The sequence below is a fragment of the Ovis canadensis genome, chromosome 13, assembly GCF_042477335.2.
Source record: "Ovis canadensis isolate MfBH-ARS-UI-01 breed Bighorn chromosome 13, ARS-UI_OviCan_v2, whole genome shotgun sequence".
Lineage (NCBI taxonomy): Eukaryota > Metazoa > Chordata > Mammalia > Artiodactyla > Bovidae > Ovis > Ovis canadensis.
The window spans coordinates 23,488,407-23,508,782 of record NC_091257.1 but is presented as its reverse complement, the minus strand read 5'-3'; the positions used below and the strand labels follow the sequence as shown (position 1 = coordinate 23,508,782).

At 40.5% G+C, this 20,376-nt stretch overlaps 1 protein-coding gene across 3 annotated transcripts in view; it reads right to left on the bottom strand.

Annotated features, from left to right (window-relative positions):
- MACROD2 (mono-ADP ribosylhydrolase 2) overlaps window positions 1-20,376 on the bottom strand; it is a 2,333,538-nt gene that overhangs the window by 1,549,173 nt on the left and 763,989 nt on the right. For all 3 annotated transcript variants that reach the window (XM_069547115.1, XM_069547113.1, XM_069547114.1), the window contains exon 5: window positions 3,149-3,265. In XM_069547115.1, the coding sequence (XP_069403216.1) occupies window positions 3,149-3,265 (117 nt within the window). The remainder of the gene's footprint in view (window positions 1-3,148; window positions 3,266-20,376) is intronic.

Genomic DNA, 20,376 nt, shown 5'->3' with positions numbered 1-20,376 from the left:
TTTGAATTTAGGAACATTCATCTACGAAGACTGGGCAGAATGGACTGCAGAAGGGCAAGAATTAGAAGTAGAAGCAACAGGCAAAACCCTCTTTGTTTTGTCAGGTGAAAATGTTTGAAACCATTCATTCGTTCATGTTAACTTGGCACATATGCTAGATATTGATCCCAGGATTGAAATTGAGATGGACAAGCCCTGGCTACATGAAGCCGAGCCTCCCAAAGAATGACGACAGCATGGACAGAAATGTCCAACTGGTTGGCAATAAAAACCTATAGAAATCTAAATTTTATTATGAATCCAAAAAAATTAATATTATAAAAGAGAGTGTTTCACAAGGTCAAATCATACAAATAGTCCTAGTCCACATTCTAAGTCAATTCCTTAAAATACTGACCAATATTCCTTCCACTCATAACTTTTGATAAGAATGACTGGCCATTCTACATAAAAAAAAAAGTCATTCAAAATATCCAAGCAGTGAAGAAATGCTAAATCTTTGAGGCTTATCACTCCACCGATTAGGATAGATCACAGAATACAGACTCTAAGTATAATTAATTCAAATACAAGCACTTATGAATAGATTAATTTAGCAAGCATGAAGGAAGCAAAGAGCAGTCCAAAATTACCAAGTTTGTCTATAACCCAGACAACAGCATTTTGCAAACAAATTGCTAACGCACGAAGATATTATCACTGGTAACTGGATGACTGGCTTTAGTACCTTAAATGATAAAACTGCTGTCACAAAGGACAGATAGGAACTAGACTCTGCTGTCAAACTGTCATGGAATTATTAAATATGGAAGGGAAAAATGACCCAAACAGTATGTAATGAGCTCCCTTTTCATTCTTTCGCTACAAAAGCACATCTGTGAATTGTTAATGACTCTGAAATGGATGAACCAAATTGATGAGAAAGAAAAATATCTCTCAGGGACAGGGAAAGGGAAACGGAATACACACAATGTTTATAAAATATAATCTAAAACACCAGGGCTGGTGAAAGTACTGTGATACACTACAGGGTAGTGTGCAAAGTCTAAGCTGTTATTACTCATTTCTTATTGTTTTCATTGTTTTTATGTTTTTTAATGTAGAGCATTAATCTCATTAAACATAGAGAAACACTGAGATCTATTCACAAATACTCCATATCTGTGGCATTCTTGACGTGGTTCTGCCATTCTAGTCTGGGAACTGCTACCCTGCTGGATTTCTCCCTAGATGTGCCCTCTGGGCTGGTGTGTCATCTGATTCAGTATCTCAGCTCACAAAGATTCCATACCGAGTTCTGGCGATTGACTTTTCCACGGCTAGAGTCCTTGTTCGACAAAGACTTACTTGCCCTGGAATGCCCAGGAATCCCAGTCATGGAATTCCTCGAGCACAGGTATACACTGATCTCTGTACCTCAGTGTCTGGTGGTGTAGAAGCCTTCAACAACCCTGAACTGAGCTGAATGACAACCAAGGAAGCTCATACAAGAGGGATTTAAGACAGGAGCAAGCACACGAAAAACAGTGATCATGGTGTCTCTCCATACAAGAGAGTCACCATTTAATTTGGTCATAGTTAATGATTCTGAGGCTATCTGTCTTCAGAAAAATCTCAGGGCTGAAGAACTTCTGATGCGTGCTTTAACTTATAAGAAAGAAAGTACTGAACCAATAGGAGACTACACTTATTCATTGGTCTAAGGACAGTCACCAGTCTGAAAATCATCACTAATCTGCTTGTCCTCAGGGTGGAATCGGTCGACTGTATCACAAAGGTAGTATGGCGGTAAGAAGGAAGAATGACCAATATTGGTAAATGGGGAATCGGACCATCCCGGAAAGGGAAACCTCCTTTAATACTCAGGGCCTCTGAGTCAGAGGGAGTGCTCTGAACACCACTGCATGCAGAGGACTTACCTGACCTAAATATACTTTCCAAGTAGGAGGGAAGGCCATTGGCCCGTGATTTGACTCTTTCACACAAGGTAAAAACACTAACAAGGAAAGGAAAAGGAGAAGCCACTAAAGGAAAAAGTAAACAGTATTTAGCAGATGTAGTTTCACTAGCAGTATACTGTGAGGAATCCAGAATGCAGTATTGTAATTTCTACAAAGAATATCATTTTAATATGTTACTGCTCACTAAAAATCCTCAAATTTAAATATACTTCAGTCTTAAGACTGTAACACACTTGATCTCGCCACTCACACATATCCATGACAAATCCATTCCTATAACTGGTCTGTAGAGTCCAAAGGTTGTGTTATGACTTTTTAGTCACATATTCCCCACGATTAAAACAGTAAAAAGAAATCAACTTCATTTTTAACCCCCGCAAAAAAAGTGCTCACCAGAAGGTTATCGTAAAAAGCAGGTGAATGGAATAAACAACCAATTGGTTTCCCAATTTCCAGACCAGTGCATGGCTTAATGGTACAATGAAACCCTGTAACTCCACCCCCAAGCCCTGAAGATTATGTGATACAAAAAATCTGTGCCTTTAACCAGCTTCTCTTTCAGTATTATTTATTCTGCATCACCCTACGCAGTTGGCTAAACGACTAAGCAACAAGGTCAATCAAATGCAATACTCCTCTCCATTCAAATATAATGGAAATTTTGACCATTCCACATTCTAAAGAGCAAATACATTCTCACTCTGACAACCACATTCCATTGGCTTTTCCTAAAAGCCAAGCGTGACAGATGCCTTGGCTGTAATTGCCAATCAGCCTTTCCATGGCAGCTGAAAACACAATACATCACTTTGATCTCCTTTGCTCTAAACACATCCGCAATCAAGAAACCTGAACAAGGAATAAGAAATTGGCATCATTTCTAGAAGCTGTCACTCCACAGCATTTAAATACTGTAAGGTATAGTGTGCTCATATTTTTATTTTTCTGTTTCAGAGACACTTTATCGAGGATCTGAACAAAAATCACCTACAATTAAACATTACTATATATATATATATTTGGAGATGTATTCACAAAACACATTTCATTACCATGTACAAAATCTCAGTACAAGCACATTTAATTAAACACCACCACTGCCACTTCCTCCTCCAGTTACCCACCTGAGGAATAAAACAAGAGCGCTCATCTGATTTAGAAACAGTACTCAAAAGAGCTGAACTCACATTTTGCAGGCAGGTCATAGCCACACGTGATCTTTGCATGTCCAGTTTCACAGCCGTTCAGGTTACGACATTCAGCGAGCAGACAGGGCCCAGCTGCTCTGTGAATACAGCCATCCACTGCAGGAGAGAGAAAAAAGTTAGCCCATGTTTGCTCTTTTGGAAATAAAGGCACAACCGGGGACAAGGAAAGCCAAGGAACTCAAGTTTTCCCTCTCAGAAATCACCACACCCCTGGGGAAGGAAACCCATGGTGTTCAGTCCCTTAAACCTCATTTTCTCCTCTCCAGTTCTCTCTCTGTGCCTCCAGTTCATGTGGTCGGCAGAAGGAGCAGGGTTCAGGAAACAGCGTGCAGTTTAACGTTAAATAACAGGATCCTTAGCTCGTACTGCAGCCTGGATGTGTAGTCTGTTCCAGCGTCAACTGGGTAACTACTCCCACCATGTCCATTTCAAGCTATCAACTCCATGTCACCTAAACACAGGATTCTGAAGAAATGCTACTGATCCTGTCTCCAAGGTGGTAAGTGTTGCCTCCAGTACACCACAGGTTATAGAAGAAGAAAGGTCAAGAAGCAAGAGAAAAAAAAAGCACTCGGGAACATTTGCCACTGCGGCAAAACTGAGACAGTAAAGCTGTGGAAGAAAGACCCAGACCTCTAAGTTCCTTCCCCTCTCAACGGCATGGCACAGATACAGTAGGTATCTGCAGGGTACCTAGGGGTTAGAAGGCGGGCGAGAGTGGCTCACGTCTGGAAAAGTGCCTAGAGGAGCAGCCCTCGCTCTCTTGACATGGAAAGAAGAACCTCCGCAAGCTCTTGCTCCAGCTCTGCTCACTGAAGAGGCCCTGCTCCTCCCCAAGCCCGGGTCTCACCACCTCTCTGAATCTCACCTCGCCCTGCTTCATCACTGCCCTTCACAACGAGAACGACCTTCTGAAAACACACATCTGATGCCACTGGAAATTAAAGGTTCATTTGACCAGATTAGGGGCGAGCAAATAGGTAGGGGGCTAAGACTGAATACGCATAATCTAGTTGTTACTGAGTGAGTTCCTTGGAAAGAAAGGAAATGCAAGACTAAAACGAAGGGTTAAGAGAATGAGAGAGAGAGAGTAATAGTTATCTGGGCTGTGAAAACCAAACAGGAATTATAATTATAGAGGAATTATAATTATAATTATAATTATTAGTGGTCCGAATCCTGGAAGATGATGCTGTGAAAGTGCTGCACTCAAAATGCCAGCATTTGGAAAACTCAGCAGTGGCCACAGGACTAGAAAAGGTCAGTTTTCATTCCAATCCCAAAGAAAGGCAATGCCAAAGAATGCTCAAACTACCGCACAATTGCACTCATCTCATATGCTAGTAAAGTAATGCTCAAAATTCTCCAAGCCAGGCTTCAGCAATACATGAACCATGAACTTCCAGATGTTCAAGCTGGTTTTAGAAAAGGCAGAGGAAGCAGAGATCAAATTGCCAACATCTGCTGGATCATCGAAAAACATCCAGAAAAACATCTATTTCTGCTTTATTGACTATGCCAAAGCCTTTGACTTTGTGGATCACAATAAACTTGAAAATTCTGAAAGAGATGAGAATACCAGACCACCTGACCTGCCTCTTGAGAAATCTGTATGCAGGTCAGGAAGCAACAGTTAGAACTGGACATGGAACAACAGACTGGTTCCAAATAGGAAAAGGAGTGTGTCACCCTGCTTATTGTCACCCTGCTTATTTAACTTATATGCAGAGTACATCATGAGAAACGCTGGACTGGAAGAAACACAAGCTGGAATCAAGATTGCCAGGAGAAATATCAATAACCTCAGATATGCAGATGACACCACCCTTATGGCAGAAAGTGAAGAGGAACTCAAAAGCCTCTTGATAAAAGTGGAAGAGGAGAGCGAAAAAGTTGGCTTAAAGCTCAACATTCAGAAAATGAAAATCATGGCATCTGGTCCCATCACTTCATGGGAAATAGATGGGGAAACAGTGGAAACAGTGTCAGACTTTATTTTGGGGGGCTCCAAAATCACTGCAGATGGTGACTGCAGCCATGAAATTATAAGACATTTACTCCTTGGAAGTGAAGTTATGACCAACCTAGATAGCATATTCAAAAGCAGAGACATTACTTTGCCAACAAAGGTCCATCTAGTCAAGGCTATGGTTTTTCCTGTGGTCATGTATGGACGTGAGAGTTGGACTGTGAAGAAAGCTGAGCACCGAAGAATTAATGCTTTTGAACTGTAGTGTTGGAGAAGACTCTTGAGAGTCCCTTGGACTGCAAGGAGATCCAACCAGTCCATTCTGAAGGAGATCAGTCCTGGGTGTTCTTTGGAAGGACTGATGCTAAAGCTGAAACTCCAATACTCTGGCCACTTCATGCGAAGAGTTGACTCATTGGAAAAGACCCTGATGCTGGGAGGGATTGGGGGCAGGAGAAGAAGGGGACGACAGAGGATGAGATGGCTGGATGGCATCACGGACTCGATGGACGTGAGTCTGAGTGAACTCCAGGAGTTGGTGATGGACAAGGAGGCCTGGCGCACTGCAATTCATGTGGTCGCAAAGAGTCAGACACGACTGAGCGACTGAACTGAACTGAATAACTGAAGAAGGAAATGGCAACCCACTCCAGTATTCTTTCCTGGAAAATTCCATTTCCAAGGGAGGCTGGAGGGATACAGTCATGGGTCACAAAGAGTTGGATACAACCGAGCTACTGAGCGCACAAGTGCAATAGTTCAGAGTCCACCACACCATGTAATTGATCATTCTTTACTATTATCATTATTTTGATGGGAAACTAGATATTGAATGGGAAATTTTTCACTGAGGGGTATGTAACTTGTCTAAATGAACAAGTGGCTTTTGCTACTACTGACTGAAAAGGAAACATGTTTTGGCTGAACAAGTCTCTTAGGGAAAGAAGCTCATCTGGGCTTTCCTACATCACTGTTTGCAGACCTGGAAAATCTGAGAATAAGCCTGAACCTCAAAGACCCTCACAGCAAAATGAACTCTATACTACAGTGTTTCAGCAAACCTACTTGAAATCCATACTCTACCTTTACCAGCCATATGCTGCTCAAGCCCCAGTTCCCTTAGCAATCAGGGTCAAGAATGGCTGCGTCTAACAGAGTTATGCATGGAATTTGAATAATATAACATTATGTGCCCCGTTAATGGTAGTAACTAATATTATCTTAAACTCCTTAGGTGGAAGTTTTGTGTAAATTTTAAATAACTATTATTCTTATATACAAAAAGAAAAACATAGAGAAGGAAGAAGAATACGAATACCACTATTTACCCTCCCACCTAGAGAACGCTTCAGCAGTCTGATATTTGTTGCTCTTTCACTGGCTATTCACACACACTCACACATATAATTTTTTCTGTTACAAAAAAAAAAAAAGGTCATAAGTTTTGTGCACTCTTTCACATAGCAATTTTACTTTGTGAACTATTATACAGTTGTTAAAAAGAACAGGTCAACTTGATATGCAAGTTCAGTTCACTTCACTTCAGTCACTCAGTCATGTCCGACTCTTTGGTACCCAATGAATCGCAGCATGCCGGGCCTCCCTGTCCATCACCAACTCCCGGAGTTCACTCAAACTCAGCTCCACTGAGTTGATGATGCCATCCAGACATCTCATCCTCTGTCATCCCCTTCTCCTCCTGCCCCCACCCAATCCCTCCCAACATCAGGGCCTTTTCCAATGAGTCAACCCTGCACATGAGGTGGCCAAATTCTTGGAGTTTCAGCTTTAGCATTAGTCCTTCCAATGAACACCCAGGACTGATCTCCTTCAGAATGGACTGGTTGGATCTCCTTGCAGTCCAAGGGACTCTCAAGAGTCTTCTCCAACACCACAGTTCAAAAGCATCAATTCTTCGGCACTCAGCCTTCTTCACAGTCCAACTCTCACATCCATACATAGAACAACCATAGCCTTGACTAGATGGACCTTAGTCGGCAAAGTAATGTCTCTGCTTTTGAATATGCTATCTAGGTTGGTCATAACTTCACTTCCAAGGTGTAAATATCTTTTAATTTCATGGCTGCAAACACCATCTGCAGTGATTCTGGAGCCAAAAAAATAAAGTCTGCCACTGTTTCGACTGTTTCTCCATCTATTTCCCATGAAGTGATGGGACCGAATGCCATGATCCTAGTTTTCTGAATGTTGAGCTTTACGCCAACTTTTTCACTCTCCTCTTTCACTTTCATCAAAAGGCTTTTTAATTCCTCTTCACTTTCTGCCATAAGGGTGGTGTCATCTGCATATCTGAGGTTATTGATATTTCTCCCGGCAATCTTGATTCCAGCTTGTGCTTCTTCCAGCCCAGCATTTCTCATGATGTACTCTGCATAGAAGTTACATAAGCAGGGTGACAATATACAGCCTTGACGTACTCCTTTTCCTATTTGGAACCAGTCTGTTGTTCCATGTCCAGTTCTTACTGTTCCTTCCTGGCCTGCATATAGGTTTCTCAAGAGGCAGGTCAGGTGGTCTGGTATTCCCATCTCTTTTAGAATTTTCCACAGTTTATTGTGATCCACACAGTAGTCAGTTCTAAATATGAAAATATTTCTAAGTGAAATGCCAGTTTTAAGAAATAGATACAATATGTGATACATATACAACATATAGTATCTATTTTAAAACATATCTATTTTTTATGTATAGTCACAATTTTGTTTACAAATGTAATACAAGCACACATACATACACACCCACATTTACATGTATAGTACACATGTACTAGAAAGGTATATACCAAAATATTAAAAGTGATTATGGGATGTGAAAGAGAAGGTGAAACTATTAAGAAAAAAATTAGGTTCAAATTTCTCTATGTTTAAATATTTTACGAGAGCATCAAGAGAAGTATTTTAAAGTGAATATGTGAATATTTTTTCTTGGCAAAGAGATCATTAGTTACTTAGTTTGAAATGGATAACTAAAATAGGATTTGATAGTGTACTTAATCATATGCTGTTAAATATTGCTGCATTATTTAGACTGCAGAAAATGCAGTTTGTAAATATCTAATTCACAAAATCTTCATGGTTATACCAGCATTCATGACTGCATTAGGGAAATGAAAGTCGAGCCGAAGAGCTATTTAATAATAACTACTACAGCTTAAATGTATTGAGTGCATCCACATGCCAGGCACTATACTAAGGACACGCATAAAGTACATACTAATTTTATAATCTCCATTTAATGGGAGCTTAAAGGAGGTTAGTGAGTTGCCTACGTTCACAAAATCACAAAACACTGGCGATGTGATTCAATGCTCCAGTTCTGTCTGATGGAGCAGCCATGTTATTAACTGCTGTAGTTCACTGCCTTTGGAACTAGAAACCAGGCGGCCTGACCTCAGCTCTTGCATGTGGCGTATTGAAACACTATGTTATGCTACTTTTTAATTCTCATCAGTTCTATGAATTACAACGTACATGCAATCAAATGCACAGATGTGAAGTGGAGTTTTGATGAGTTTTAACAAATGTATATACACTTATGGAGCAATAATGCCAATAAAGCTTAGAAAAGTTCTGTATCTTTTCCATAGGATTCCCCTCTTACCATCCAGAGGGACCCCATGTTCCAACTTCAGTCACCTTAGCTAAGTCTTGTCATATATAATCTTCATATAAGAGATGGTGGAGGGGGCTAGCTTCCTTCACTCAGCATATTTTTTAGATTCATCTGTGTTGTTGCATGTATTAATATTTCATTCCTTTTCATTCCTGAGTAATATCCCATTGTTGAATATAACATATTTTTTAAATCCATTCATCTGTGAGTAGGAATTATAGTATTTATATTTTTGGCTATAATGAATAACTCTTTGTTTTGTGCCTGTATGTTTTCATTTCCATTGGACAAATACTGGTGAATAAAATTGCTGACCTAGTATATGTTTTACTTTACAAAGAATTAATATATAATTTTCTCAAGTGATTATACCAGTTTCCATACACCCTCAGCAATGTAGGAGAGTTCAAATTTTGGCAGTCTTTGGTGTTTTCAGATATTTCCATTTTAGCAATCCTAACAGACATAAAGAGGTACCTCATGATTTCAATTTTCATTTCCCTGGGATTAACGGTATCAAGTATCTTGCCAACTTCTTACTGGCCATTTATATATATTCTTTTTGGATGTGTCTTTCCATGTCTTCTGCTAATTTTTATCATCTTTTTATTACTGAGTTGTGTTAAATGTATTATTTGTTCCATACAATTTTTTGAAATGTTAGATATTTTATTTTTTCAGTTCTTGTGATTTTCATTTTTTTTATAGTTTTCATATCACTCCTGAAAATTCCCATATTTTAACCCATTGCTATGCTTTGTGTGTTATTCACTCAGCCACGTCCAACTGTAGCCTGCCAGGCTCCTCTGTCCATGCAATTCTCCAGGCAAAAATACTGGAGTGGGTAGCCATTCCTCTATCCAGGGGACCTTCCTGACCAAGGGATGGAACCTGGGTCTTGTGCATTGCAGGTAGATTCTTCACCATCTTAGCCACCAAGGAAAATGAATTAACAGATTTCACATAATTTCGGAGTCCCTGTATGCCAATTTCAATATCTGGGTCAGCTATTAATCTGTTTTTATTGGCTGATTTTCATATGACTCTTGGTCACATTTTCTTATTTCTTTTCAGGTGAAGGAATTACTGATGGCATATGAATACTGTGAATATGTTGGAGAGGCTTTAGATTTTATTTTCTTTCTCCAAATGGTATTTAAGTTTATCCCAGCAGGCAGTTAACTGCCAGGTAACAGGGAAACTGAGCTCTAGGCTTTGTTAAGGCTGGTCATTTTTTCTCTTAGTCCTAGGATATAGTCTTTATTCCTAAAGCATGAACCTTCAGGGGTTTTAGTGCAAATTCCAAGGTGTTTTGCAATTCCCTCTAACCTGGGGGGATTAAAATTCTAAACTGGCTATCCTTACACTGAGAAGATGATGAACGCTCTAGTCAGCACCCTCAGCCTTCCAGCTTTGATTTCCTTCCTGGACTCCAGGGAGTACCTCCCTGTACAAGCGTAGGTCAAAGTTCAACCAAAGATTAAAGGTATTCATTTATAGATTCAGTGGTTCCCACTCTGTGACTGTCCCTGTTCTGAGATCCTTATCAGAATTCCTAGTCATTCTGACAACCCCAAAGTCAGTTCTATGATTCCTAAAGCCAATAAACCTATTGTTTTCAATCTGAGCCCCAACAACCATTTGCCAGGCTGGGTAGACAGAGCCCTCAAGGTCAAAGCCATTTAACTGTAGATTTCACTCAGTGTGGTTTTTCCCTTTAAGAGGATTGACTGCTTTTAGTTGCTCTCTACTGCCAGTAAATACTTTTTGTCATTGCTTTTTTATTTTGCCAAAAATCTGTATATACTATTAGTGGGATGGCTAGTCCAATACAGGTTATTCTGTCATTATCAGAAGCTGGAAGTATATACATTTTTGATCCATATAAATATGATCTCATATTACTTGAGAGCTACATTTCTAGCCCTTTGGGGGAAAAAATGTGTATGAGAGAGAAACACAGTGGTAATATCCTGGAGTGCAAAGTCAAGTGGGCTTTAAGAAGCATCCCTATGAATAAAGCTAGTGGAGGTGATGGAATTCCAGCTGAACTACTTTAAATCCTAAAAGATGATGTGATGAAACTGCTGCCCTTGATATGCCAGCAAATTTGGAAAACTCAGCAGTGGCCACAGGACTGGAAAAGGTCATTTCTCATTCCAAGCCCAAAGAGGGGAATTGCCAAAGAATGTTCAAACACAATTGTACTCATTTCACGTACTAGCAAGGTAAAGCTCAAAATCCTTCAAGCTGTGCTTTAGCAGTACATGAACTGAGAATGTCCAGATGTACAAGCTGGATTTAGAAAAGGAAGAGGATCCAGAGATCAAATTTCCAACATCCATTGGATCATAGAAAAAGCAAGTGGATTCCAGAAAGACATCTACTTCGGCTTAGTTTACTATGTTCAAGCCTTTGGCTGTATGGATCACAACGAACTGTGGGAAATTCCTAAAGATATGGGAATACCAGACCACCTTACCTGCCTCCCGGAGAAGGCACTGGCAACCCACTCCAGTACTCTTGCCTGGCAAATCCCATGGACGGAGGAGCCTGCTGGGCTGCAGTCCATGGGGTAGCTAAGAGTTGGATATGACTGAGCGACTTCACTTTCACTTTTCACTGTCATGCACTGGAGAAGGAAATGGCAACCCACTCCAATGTTCTTGCCTGGAGAATCCCAGGGATGGGGTCACTGGTGGGCTGCCGTCTATGGGGTTGCACAGAGTCGGACACGACTGATGTGACTTAGCAGCCACACTTACCTGCCTCCTGAGAAACCCACCTGCAAGTGAAGAAGCAATAGAACTGGACATGGAACATCAGACTGGTTCCCAACTAGGAAAGAAGTATGTCAAGGCTGTATATCGTCATCCTACTTATTTAACTTACATGCAGAGTATATCATGTGAAATGCCAGGCATGATGAAGCATAAACTGGAATCAAGATTGCATGGAGAAATATCAAGAACCTCAGATATGCAGATGATACCACCCTTATGGTAGAAAGTGAAGAGGAACTAAAGAGTCTCTTTGTGAAGCTGAAAGAAGAGAGTGAAAAGCTGACTTAAAGCTCAACATTCATAAAAAGAAGATCATGGTATCTGGTCCCATCACTTCATGGCAAACATATGATGAAACAGTGGAAAAAGTGACAGACTTTATTTTCTTGGCCTCCAAAATCATTGTGGACAGTGACTGCAATCATGAAATTAAAGAATGCTCGCTCCCTAGAAGAAGCTGTGACCAACCTAGACAGCATGTTAAAAAGCAGAAACATTACTTTGCCAACAAAGGTCCATGTAGTCAAAGCTATGGTTTTCCCAATCAGTTCAGTTCAGTTCAGTCACTCAGTCGTGTCTGACTGTTTGCGACCCCATTAATCGCAGCATGCCAGGCCTCCCTGTCCATCACCAACTCCTGGAGTTCACTCAAACTCATGTCCATCGAGTCAGTGAGGCCATCCAGCCATCTCATCCTCTGTCGTCCTCTTCTCCTCCTGCCCCAAGTCCCTCCCACCATCAGAGTCTTTTCCAATGAGCCAACTCTTCGCATGAGGTGGCCAAAGTCTTGGAGTTTCAGCTTTAGCATCAGTCCTTCCAACTAAAACCCAGGACTGATCTCCTTTAGAACGGACTGGCTGGATCTCCTTGCAGTCCAAGGGACTCTCAAGAGTCTTCTCCCACACTACAGTTCAAAAGCATCAATTCTTCGGTGCTCAGCTTTCTTCACAGTCCAACTCTCACATCCATACATGACCACTGCAAAAACCATAGCCTTGACTAGATGAACCTTTGTTGGCAAAGTAATGTCTCTGCTTTTGAGTATATTATCTATGTTGGTCATAATTTTCTTTCCAAGGAGTAAGCATCTTTTAATTTCATGGCTGCAAACACCATCTGCAGTGATTTTGGAGCCCCCCAAAATAAAGTCAGCCACTGTTTCCACTGTTTCCCCATCTATTTCCCATGAAGTGATGGGACTGGATGCCATGATCTTCGTTTTCTGAATGTTGAGCTTTAAGCCAACTTTTTCACTCTCCTCTTTCACTTTCATCAAGAGGCTTTTTAGTTCCTCTTCACTTTCTGCCATAAGGGTGGTGTCATCTGCATATCTGAGGTGATTGATATTGCTCCTGGCAATGTTGATTCCAATTTGTGCTTCTTCCAGCCCGGTGTTTCTCTTGATGTACTCTGAATATGTTAAATAAGCAGGGTGACAATATACAGCCTTGATGTACTCCTTTCCCAATAGTAACATACAAATGTGAGACCTGGACCATAAAGAAGGCTGGGTGCCAAAGAATTGATACTTTTGAACTGTGATGTTGGAGAAGACTCTTGAGAGTCCCTTCAACTGCAAGGAGATCAAACCAATAAATCCTAAAGAAATCAATCCTGAATATTCATTAAAAGGACCGATGCTGAAGCTGAAGCTCCAATACTTTGGTCACCTGATGTGAACAGCTGACCCATTGGAAAAGACCATGATGCTGGGAAAGATTAAAGGCAGGAAGAGAAGGCGATGACAGGATGAGATGGTTGGATGGCATCACCAACTCAATGGACATTAGTTTGAGCAAACTCCAGGAGATGGTGAAGGACAGGGAAGTCTGGTGTGCTTCAGTCCATTGGGTTGCAAACAGTCAGACACGATTAAGAGACTGAACAACAACAATATCAGTTGTCCCCTATTAAAGTAAGATTTGGGGATTCCCAGGTGGTGCAAGTGGTAAAGAACCCGCCTGCCAATGTAGGAGACATAAGAGATGGGTTCGATCCCTGGGTTGAGAAGATCCCCGGGAGGAGGGCATGGCAACCCACTCCAGTATTCTTGCCTGGAGAATCCCATGGACAGAGGAGCCTGGCTGGCCATAGTCCACAGGGTCACAAAGAGTAGGACACAACTGAAACAGCATACATGCAAAGTAACATTTGCTATTCCCCATATCTTACAAGACCCTTAATTCCAAATTATGACCTTTTAGAGTCCTTTGGACTGCAAGGAGATCCAACCAGTCCATTCTGAAGGAGATCAGCCCTGGGATTTCTTTGGAAGGAATGATGCTAAAGCTGAAACTTCAGTAATTTGGCCACTTCGTGTGAAGAGTTGACTCATTGGAAAAGACTCTGATGCTGGGAGGGATTGGGGGCAGGAGGAGATGGGGATGACAGAGGATGAGATGGCTGGATGGCATCACCGACTCAATGGACTTGAGTTTGAGTGAACTCCGGGAGTTGGTGATGAGCAGGGAGGCCTGGCGTGCTGCGATTCATGTGGTCTCAGAGTCGGACACGACTGAGCGACTGAACTGAATTGAACAGAAGACCCTACAAAAATGTGGTTCCAATTTGCCCTCCCCACCTCAGATCATCACATTCTTTCTCTTCACATGTCTGATCTAGCCACATCTAAATCCTCACCAGCCCTTAAACACATCAAGGTTTCTTTGCAAAGTACTCTCTATCAAGGATATCTATCTACACCTCCCATTTTCTTTTCTGCCAAACAAAGTCTCTCTTATTTTTAAATGCCTAGTTCAAATGTTTTCTCTTCTAAGAATCATTCACAATGTTTACAGGACAAAATAGTGTCGCTTTATGTTCCCACAATATTCTGGTTTATACAATAATTCCACATTACACATAGCAGAATGTGTATCTTGTTGCTTGGTCTATCAGCAACTTGAGGGCACAGTAGGTGGCCTTTTCTCTTGTATATCCCCAGCTATCTCAATAAGTGACATTTTGTAGGTATTTAATACAATTGAATTAAGTGCAATTAAATTTGAGAGAGAAAAGCAGTCTATCCCCAGCTATCTCAGTTACTGACATTTTGTAGATATTTAATACTATTGAATTAAATGCAATTAAATTTGAGAGAAAAAGCAGTGTAACTTATTTTTTAATTTAATAATACTGAAGAAGTAGTAAGGCTACTTTAAAGGCAAAGAATCAGAAATTTGAAAAGTAAAGTTAAATATACAGTAACAAGGTTGTAGACACAAATCTAGTGATGAGCTACTATATTAGAAGTGTTAAAAATTCATAGAATCTGAAAATGATCCACTTCTCTCAGGTATGGGGCAGGCTGCAGGAAGAGGTACTCCTTTAGTTTCACTTACAGGAGCTTGAAAAGGCAGTGAGCGTAATAGTGGCTGATGTAAGATTCAACATCGTACTGTTTCCATATCCGGTACCCTGCACCCCAAGGTGAGGGGGATGGACGGCCAACAGTCAACATCCAGGCTTACACAAAAGATACTCAGTCCCATCCCAAATGTCTAAACCTAATTTCAACTAAAAAATTCCAAGATCAAAAGTGTAAAAGTTGAACGTAATTTTCCAGAGAGATAGGACTACATTTGTCTCATAAAAACAAAGTATGTATCCTATACGAAAAAACAAACTGCTCTCCATAAATAGGTTCACCAAAGCCCATTTATTTTTCTTCTTGGGCATATAGCTAGACGGTACTTTCAAGCCACCCTTCCAGTTATGTGTGGTCAGGAGACTGTGTTCTGCTTAAAGGCGTATGAGTAAAAGAGATGTAACTACTTCAATATCTAATCCCTAAAATCCCCGCACATGTCCTCCATCTAATCTCCCGTTGCCTGCGGGCAGGATGCAGGGGCAAGACTCCAATGCCCCAGAAAATAGCACAGCAACTAAATGGAAAATGTTTGAATACCAAAATGATTCCATCATCATGCTAGGCTCTCAGGACTCACTGAACCAGTCAGCCTGTCCCATTCACTCAAATACTTGTTCTTCCTACTTTGTGATCAAAACCAGACTAATGGAAGGTAAAGGCTGAGGACGGCCTACAAACTACCTGAGGTGTGGTCAGGAGGGAATGGGGTGAACACTGAGGTCTCCCACAGGGCTGGTTTTTTCAGGACTGTGAGAGGCCTGGCTGCAGCCTTCTCCGAAGGCCAGGTTTCCCGCTGCACGAACACACCCCTCACTGACCGTCCTGAGAGCCAGGCCAGAATGCTTGCAGGCAGATGGTTAACTGTGGCAAGGGCCCTTGATTCCCCTCTTATTTCCTCCAGCTACCTACAAAGGCTAGATTCAGAGAACCTAAGCCTATTAATTAGGCTGTCTTAACTAAGTTTTCTTACACTATAGCCTGGAGAATTAGACCACCTAAGGGGTATAAAGATGAGTTTCAGCTTTGCTTGGGGGAACCTTTATTCACTTTTGTCCTTTTACCTTGGTGTTTAGAGCTTGGGAATGTTTTCTAGGATAGTCGTATTCCACTATTTAAATAGCTAAAATAAAGACAAAAGATATGGGACATAAAACCACATCAGTTTTTCTGGCCTCGGATTTTTTACTCATGGATTCCAAGCTGCCTCTATGGCTTTCCGCAGGAAAAGCTCCCTATTTGAAAAAAACAAACGGACAAATTCATGCTGAAGATATGAGAGGAAAAAGCAAGCCATAAAGTACTGAATAGGAATCCATCAGATGCTGTGGACCACTGAATGCAAGAGCCAGGAAAAAAAAAAAAAAAAGAAAAGAAAGAACCAGGAGAGAGTTCTAAATATATGTTTAACAAAAAATACTAGAAGCACCATTTAGTGAAATCCAGTTATTTCAGAAATTGGTCCTGTGAGGTCTCTCCCTTGTCTTACAAAGACAAGTTTCTAAACCACTTTTAGCAAGAGGATTCTGAAGTCCTTAGACCTGTACATATTTATTTAATCTTCTTCTGTAAATAAAAGATAACTTAATCTAAAAGCTGCCACACAAATCATATTAGCCTGAAAAATAAGAGGCTCTCTCTCATTGACTATATCCCTTAGAAGCTCAAGAGGATACAACAGAGTTCTTTCTAAATCAAATCAACATAAATTTATTAAACCACCTTGCACAAAGCATTCTTCAAGAACCTGTGAGGGGATCCAATAATGGTAATAATATGTCTCGTCTTTGGGGGATTTACCAAGTGCCTTCCAGGTGCTAAGAGACTTAGAAGCTTTCCCCTTATGAGAGGCGGCTTTGCAGAGTGGCAGCAGGATGACTCTGGAGACACGGGCTTGAGTTCCAGTGCCACCATTTGGCTCCCTAGGTTTAGAGTTCCTCATCTGTCAGTCGCGACCATCACAGGAACTCTATTCAGCATCATAAGAGTTTTGTAAGTAAATTAGTTATTATGTGACAAGCACTTTGAATAAGATCTGGCATGTAGGAAGTTGGCAATAAATGTTGGTTATGCTACTACATTTTATCATCATAAACATTTTACAGGTAGGATTTGCTAGCTAGAATGACTAATAAGCAAATAAAGAAGCAGAAGTTAAAGAATTAGTGCAAGATCTGTAGCAGCTAGGGTTGGAGTCCATTTTTGCCTATTATTAAAAGTGTGTTCTCAATCCCTGCTCTCTCGTACTCCCATTCATACAAAGAAGTGTAAACCATAGTCCCTTTCCTTGGGAACCAAGTGACTAGAACAGAAGGGCTCAGAGCTTTTTATTTTGACTGAACTAAAGTGTAGCTAACAATATACAGAATATTTTATTACCATGGAGAATATGTCTTTTAATAGATTAGCAAAACTTTGGGGAGCATTTTACATTCTAAAGTGTTGCATTTTAAAGACCTTTGATTTAGTATAGGCTTAATCATCCCCTGCCTATGACTTTAAGACAATTGAGAGGATTTTGGGAATCACAGGTTACTGCGTTTGGATTCTGGGTTATGGAGAACTTGCCCGGCCTTTATATAAACTTATAGCTGAAACTCAGCAGGCCCAAACTGATAAACTGGTTTGGTCACCAACTCAAAAGGCTTTTAAGGTTCTTCAAACTGTTCTCCTGCAAACTCCAGCTCTGAGCTTGCCCACAGGGTCAGAATTTAATTTGTCACTGAAAGAAAAGGTATGGCCTTGGGAGTTTTGACACAACCCCAAGGGCTTCACCAGCAACCTATTGCTTATCTAAGCAGAGAATTAGATGTAATTTCACGTGGGTGGCCGCACTGCCTAAGAGTAATTGGGGCAGTGGCTTTATTAGCACCTGAAGCTTTAAAAATAATTAATGGACAAAACCTTACTGTACTGACTTCTCATGATGTGAGTGGAATCTTAAATTCTAAGGTTAATATTTGGATGACAGACAGTAGGCTTCTTAAATACCAGTAACTAAGCTTAAAGTTTGTGGAAATTTAAATCCTGCCACTTTCCTTCCTGAGAAGGAAAATGAAACACTTGATCACGATTGTTCCCAATTCCTAACTTTAAACTATGCAGCTTGGGAAGATCTAATGGATACCCCATTAGACAATCCTGACATGGAAATATTTACAGATGGCAGTTCTTTTGTTCAGGATGGAAAGCGTAAAGCAGGTTATGCCGTGGCGACTGCTGAACAGGTTTTGGAAGCAAAATCTCTCTCCATCTGGATTACAACGAAGTGGGAAGTATCCTGGAGAGGACTGGGAAACTGATTTTACTCATATGCCAAAAGCTAATGGATATTCTTGCTTACAAGTTTGGGTAGATACATTTATTGGATGGATTGAGGCTTTTCTCTGTCGTAGTGAACAGGCTAAGGAGGTTATAAAGATTCTCTTCATCAATGGAAGGCTTCCGGTGGTGGACATCTCCACTTCAAGGAAAGGACTTTCTCCAAGTCTGTGAATACCTTCAACAGCAATCACATGCGATGCCTCTTCTTCATCTGATGACATCTACCAACCCTAAAATGGACTGGTGCAATACGTTGCACTTTAACTATGGACTTAATATGTCTTTTAATTTTGATTTTAACTTGTTTTAATGACTATGTTGCCTTACATCTGTAACTGTGTAACTAAATTTGTTTCTAGCTGCATGAAAGCTTTTAAGTTACAAAAGGTTGCTCAAACTCCTGCTACTGCTGCACCTTCCTCCAACTACTATTTGGGGCCCCTGGATCAGATATCCTCAATAGGATTAGGTGAATATGTTGCCTCGCCAATTTAGGGACAACACCCCTTCTCAGCTCGAAGCAGTTATGGAACGAGAATGACACCCCTTTTCCCTAGGCAACATAATTCTCCTAAAAGAAAAGGGGGGATTGAGAGAGTCATTTCCTAGGCAGGTTGATAAGAAGTCTAGGGGTCCCCAAGGAGAGAGGGGTCTGGAATTCTCAAGGAGGAAGAAAGGACAAAGTTTTTTCTTCTCTACATTCCTTAGGATTATATAACAACAATGTATTCTGCCTGAGGACAGTCTCTGGATTAAACCTTCTGGCTAATTCTATAAATTATGGGAGGAGACCTGCTCTTTACAAGGATTATATAACAACAATGTATTCTGTCTGAGGACAGTCTCTGGATTAAACTTTCTGGCTAATTCTGTTATCTTAAAATGTAAATTATCGGAGTAGGTCTGGTGAGGTCTTTACAACATCCAGACATTCTTTGGATTTACTGGAGAGTATATAACTTCAATGCTAACACTAACAAGCGGGTACTCTTTCAACCCCCTTCTGATGCCTATGTCAGAAGCTTTCTCTATCTCCTTTATACTTTAATAAAACTTAATTACACAAAAAAAAATAAAAAAAAAATAAAAAAAAAAATAAAGACCTTTGACAAAATTACTACAAGTTTAATTATTAAAACAATTCTGCCAGTTGGGCTGGGACATTTTTACTTACTTTACTAATTTTATAAAAGCTGAAATAATACAGTAAGTGCAAAAACAGACATCCAGAATCACCCCCCTATGGCAGATATGAATTCAAGTTTTACATCTATCAAACTGTGGTCAGTATCACCTGGGCAGCCTCCAAAAAATGTAGATTTCCAGACCTAACCCCAAACCTAAGGAATCTGTCTCTCCAGATCACTGTCTCAGTGAGACCTAGAATCTCCATTTAATGTTTTCCACAGAGAATACAGATGCACACAACCAGCTGAGAACTTCAAGAATCATTCCTCCATACTATCTTGATTTCTTAACAAAGCTCCAGAAGGGGGGTCAGTAGTTTGGTTTATGGTGAGTAATCTGAGTGTTCAGTGAATAACAATTTGCACTTGAAGCCAACAATATTAACCTAAACTAGAACTGAAATCCAGTACCAAGTAGGATTTAGGTTAAATATGGCTTCACAAAGACAGATATGGCAATCATGAAATGCCTTGCGCATGATCCTAGCATGGTCTCCAAAGTAAGGTCACAAGATATCCATACAGAGAATGGAAAAATGCATTCAAACATCTATTGATAGTTATAATTTTTATCTACACAGGCAAGAATGAAGTTCAAATTTACTAATATTTAACATATAGATTGACAGTAGCACTTGTATATAATTTATAAGTAAATGCACATATACCTATAGTACTGAAAGAGGTACATGATTTAAAACACTAGAGTCAACAGAGGTTAGAGATAGGGATTTTGAGTGCTCCAGAACCACACTGCCAGTTGCTATCACTCAGATGTTCCCGTATCTATATAAGGGGTATAGTATTAGTACCTACCTTGTAGGGGGTCTTATGAGAATTGAATGAGGTAACATTTGTAGGGTGCTTGGCTTAGCTTGCATAAGTGCTTGAGGAATCTAAGTGTAACAGACCTTTCTACCACAGCAATTGATGCCCAGAGAAAC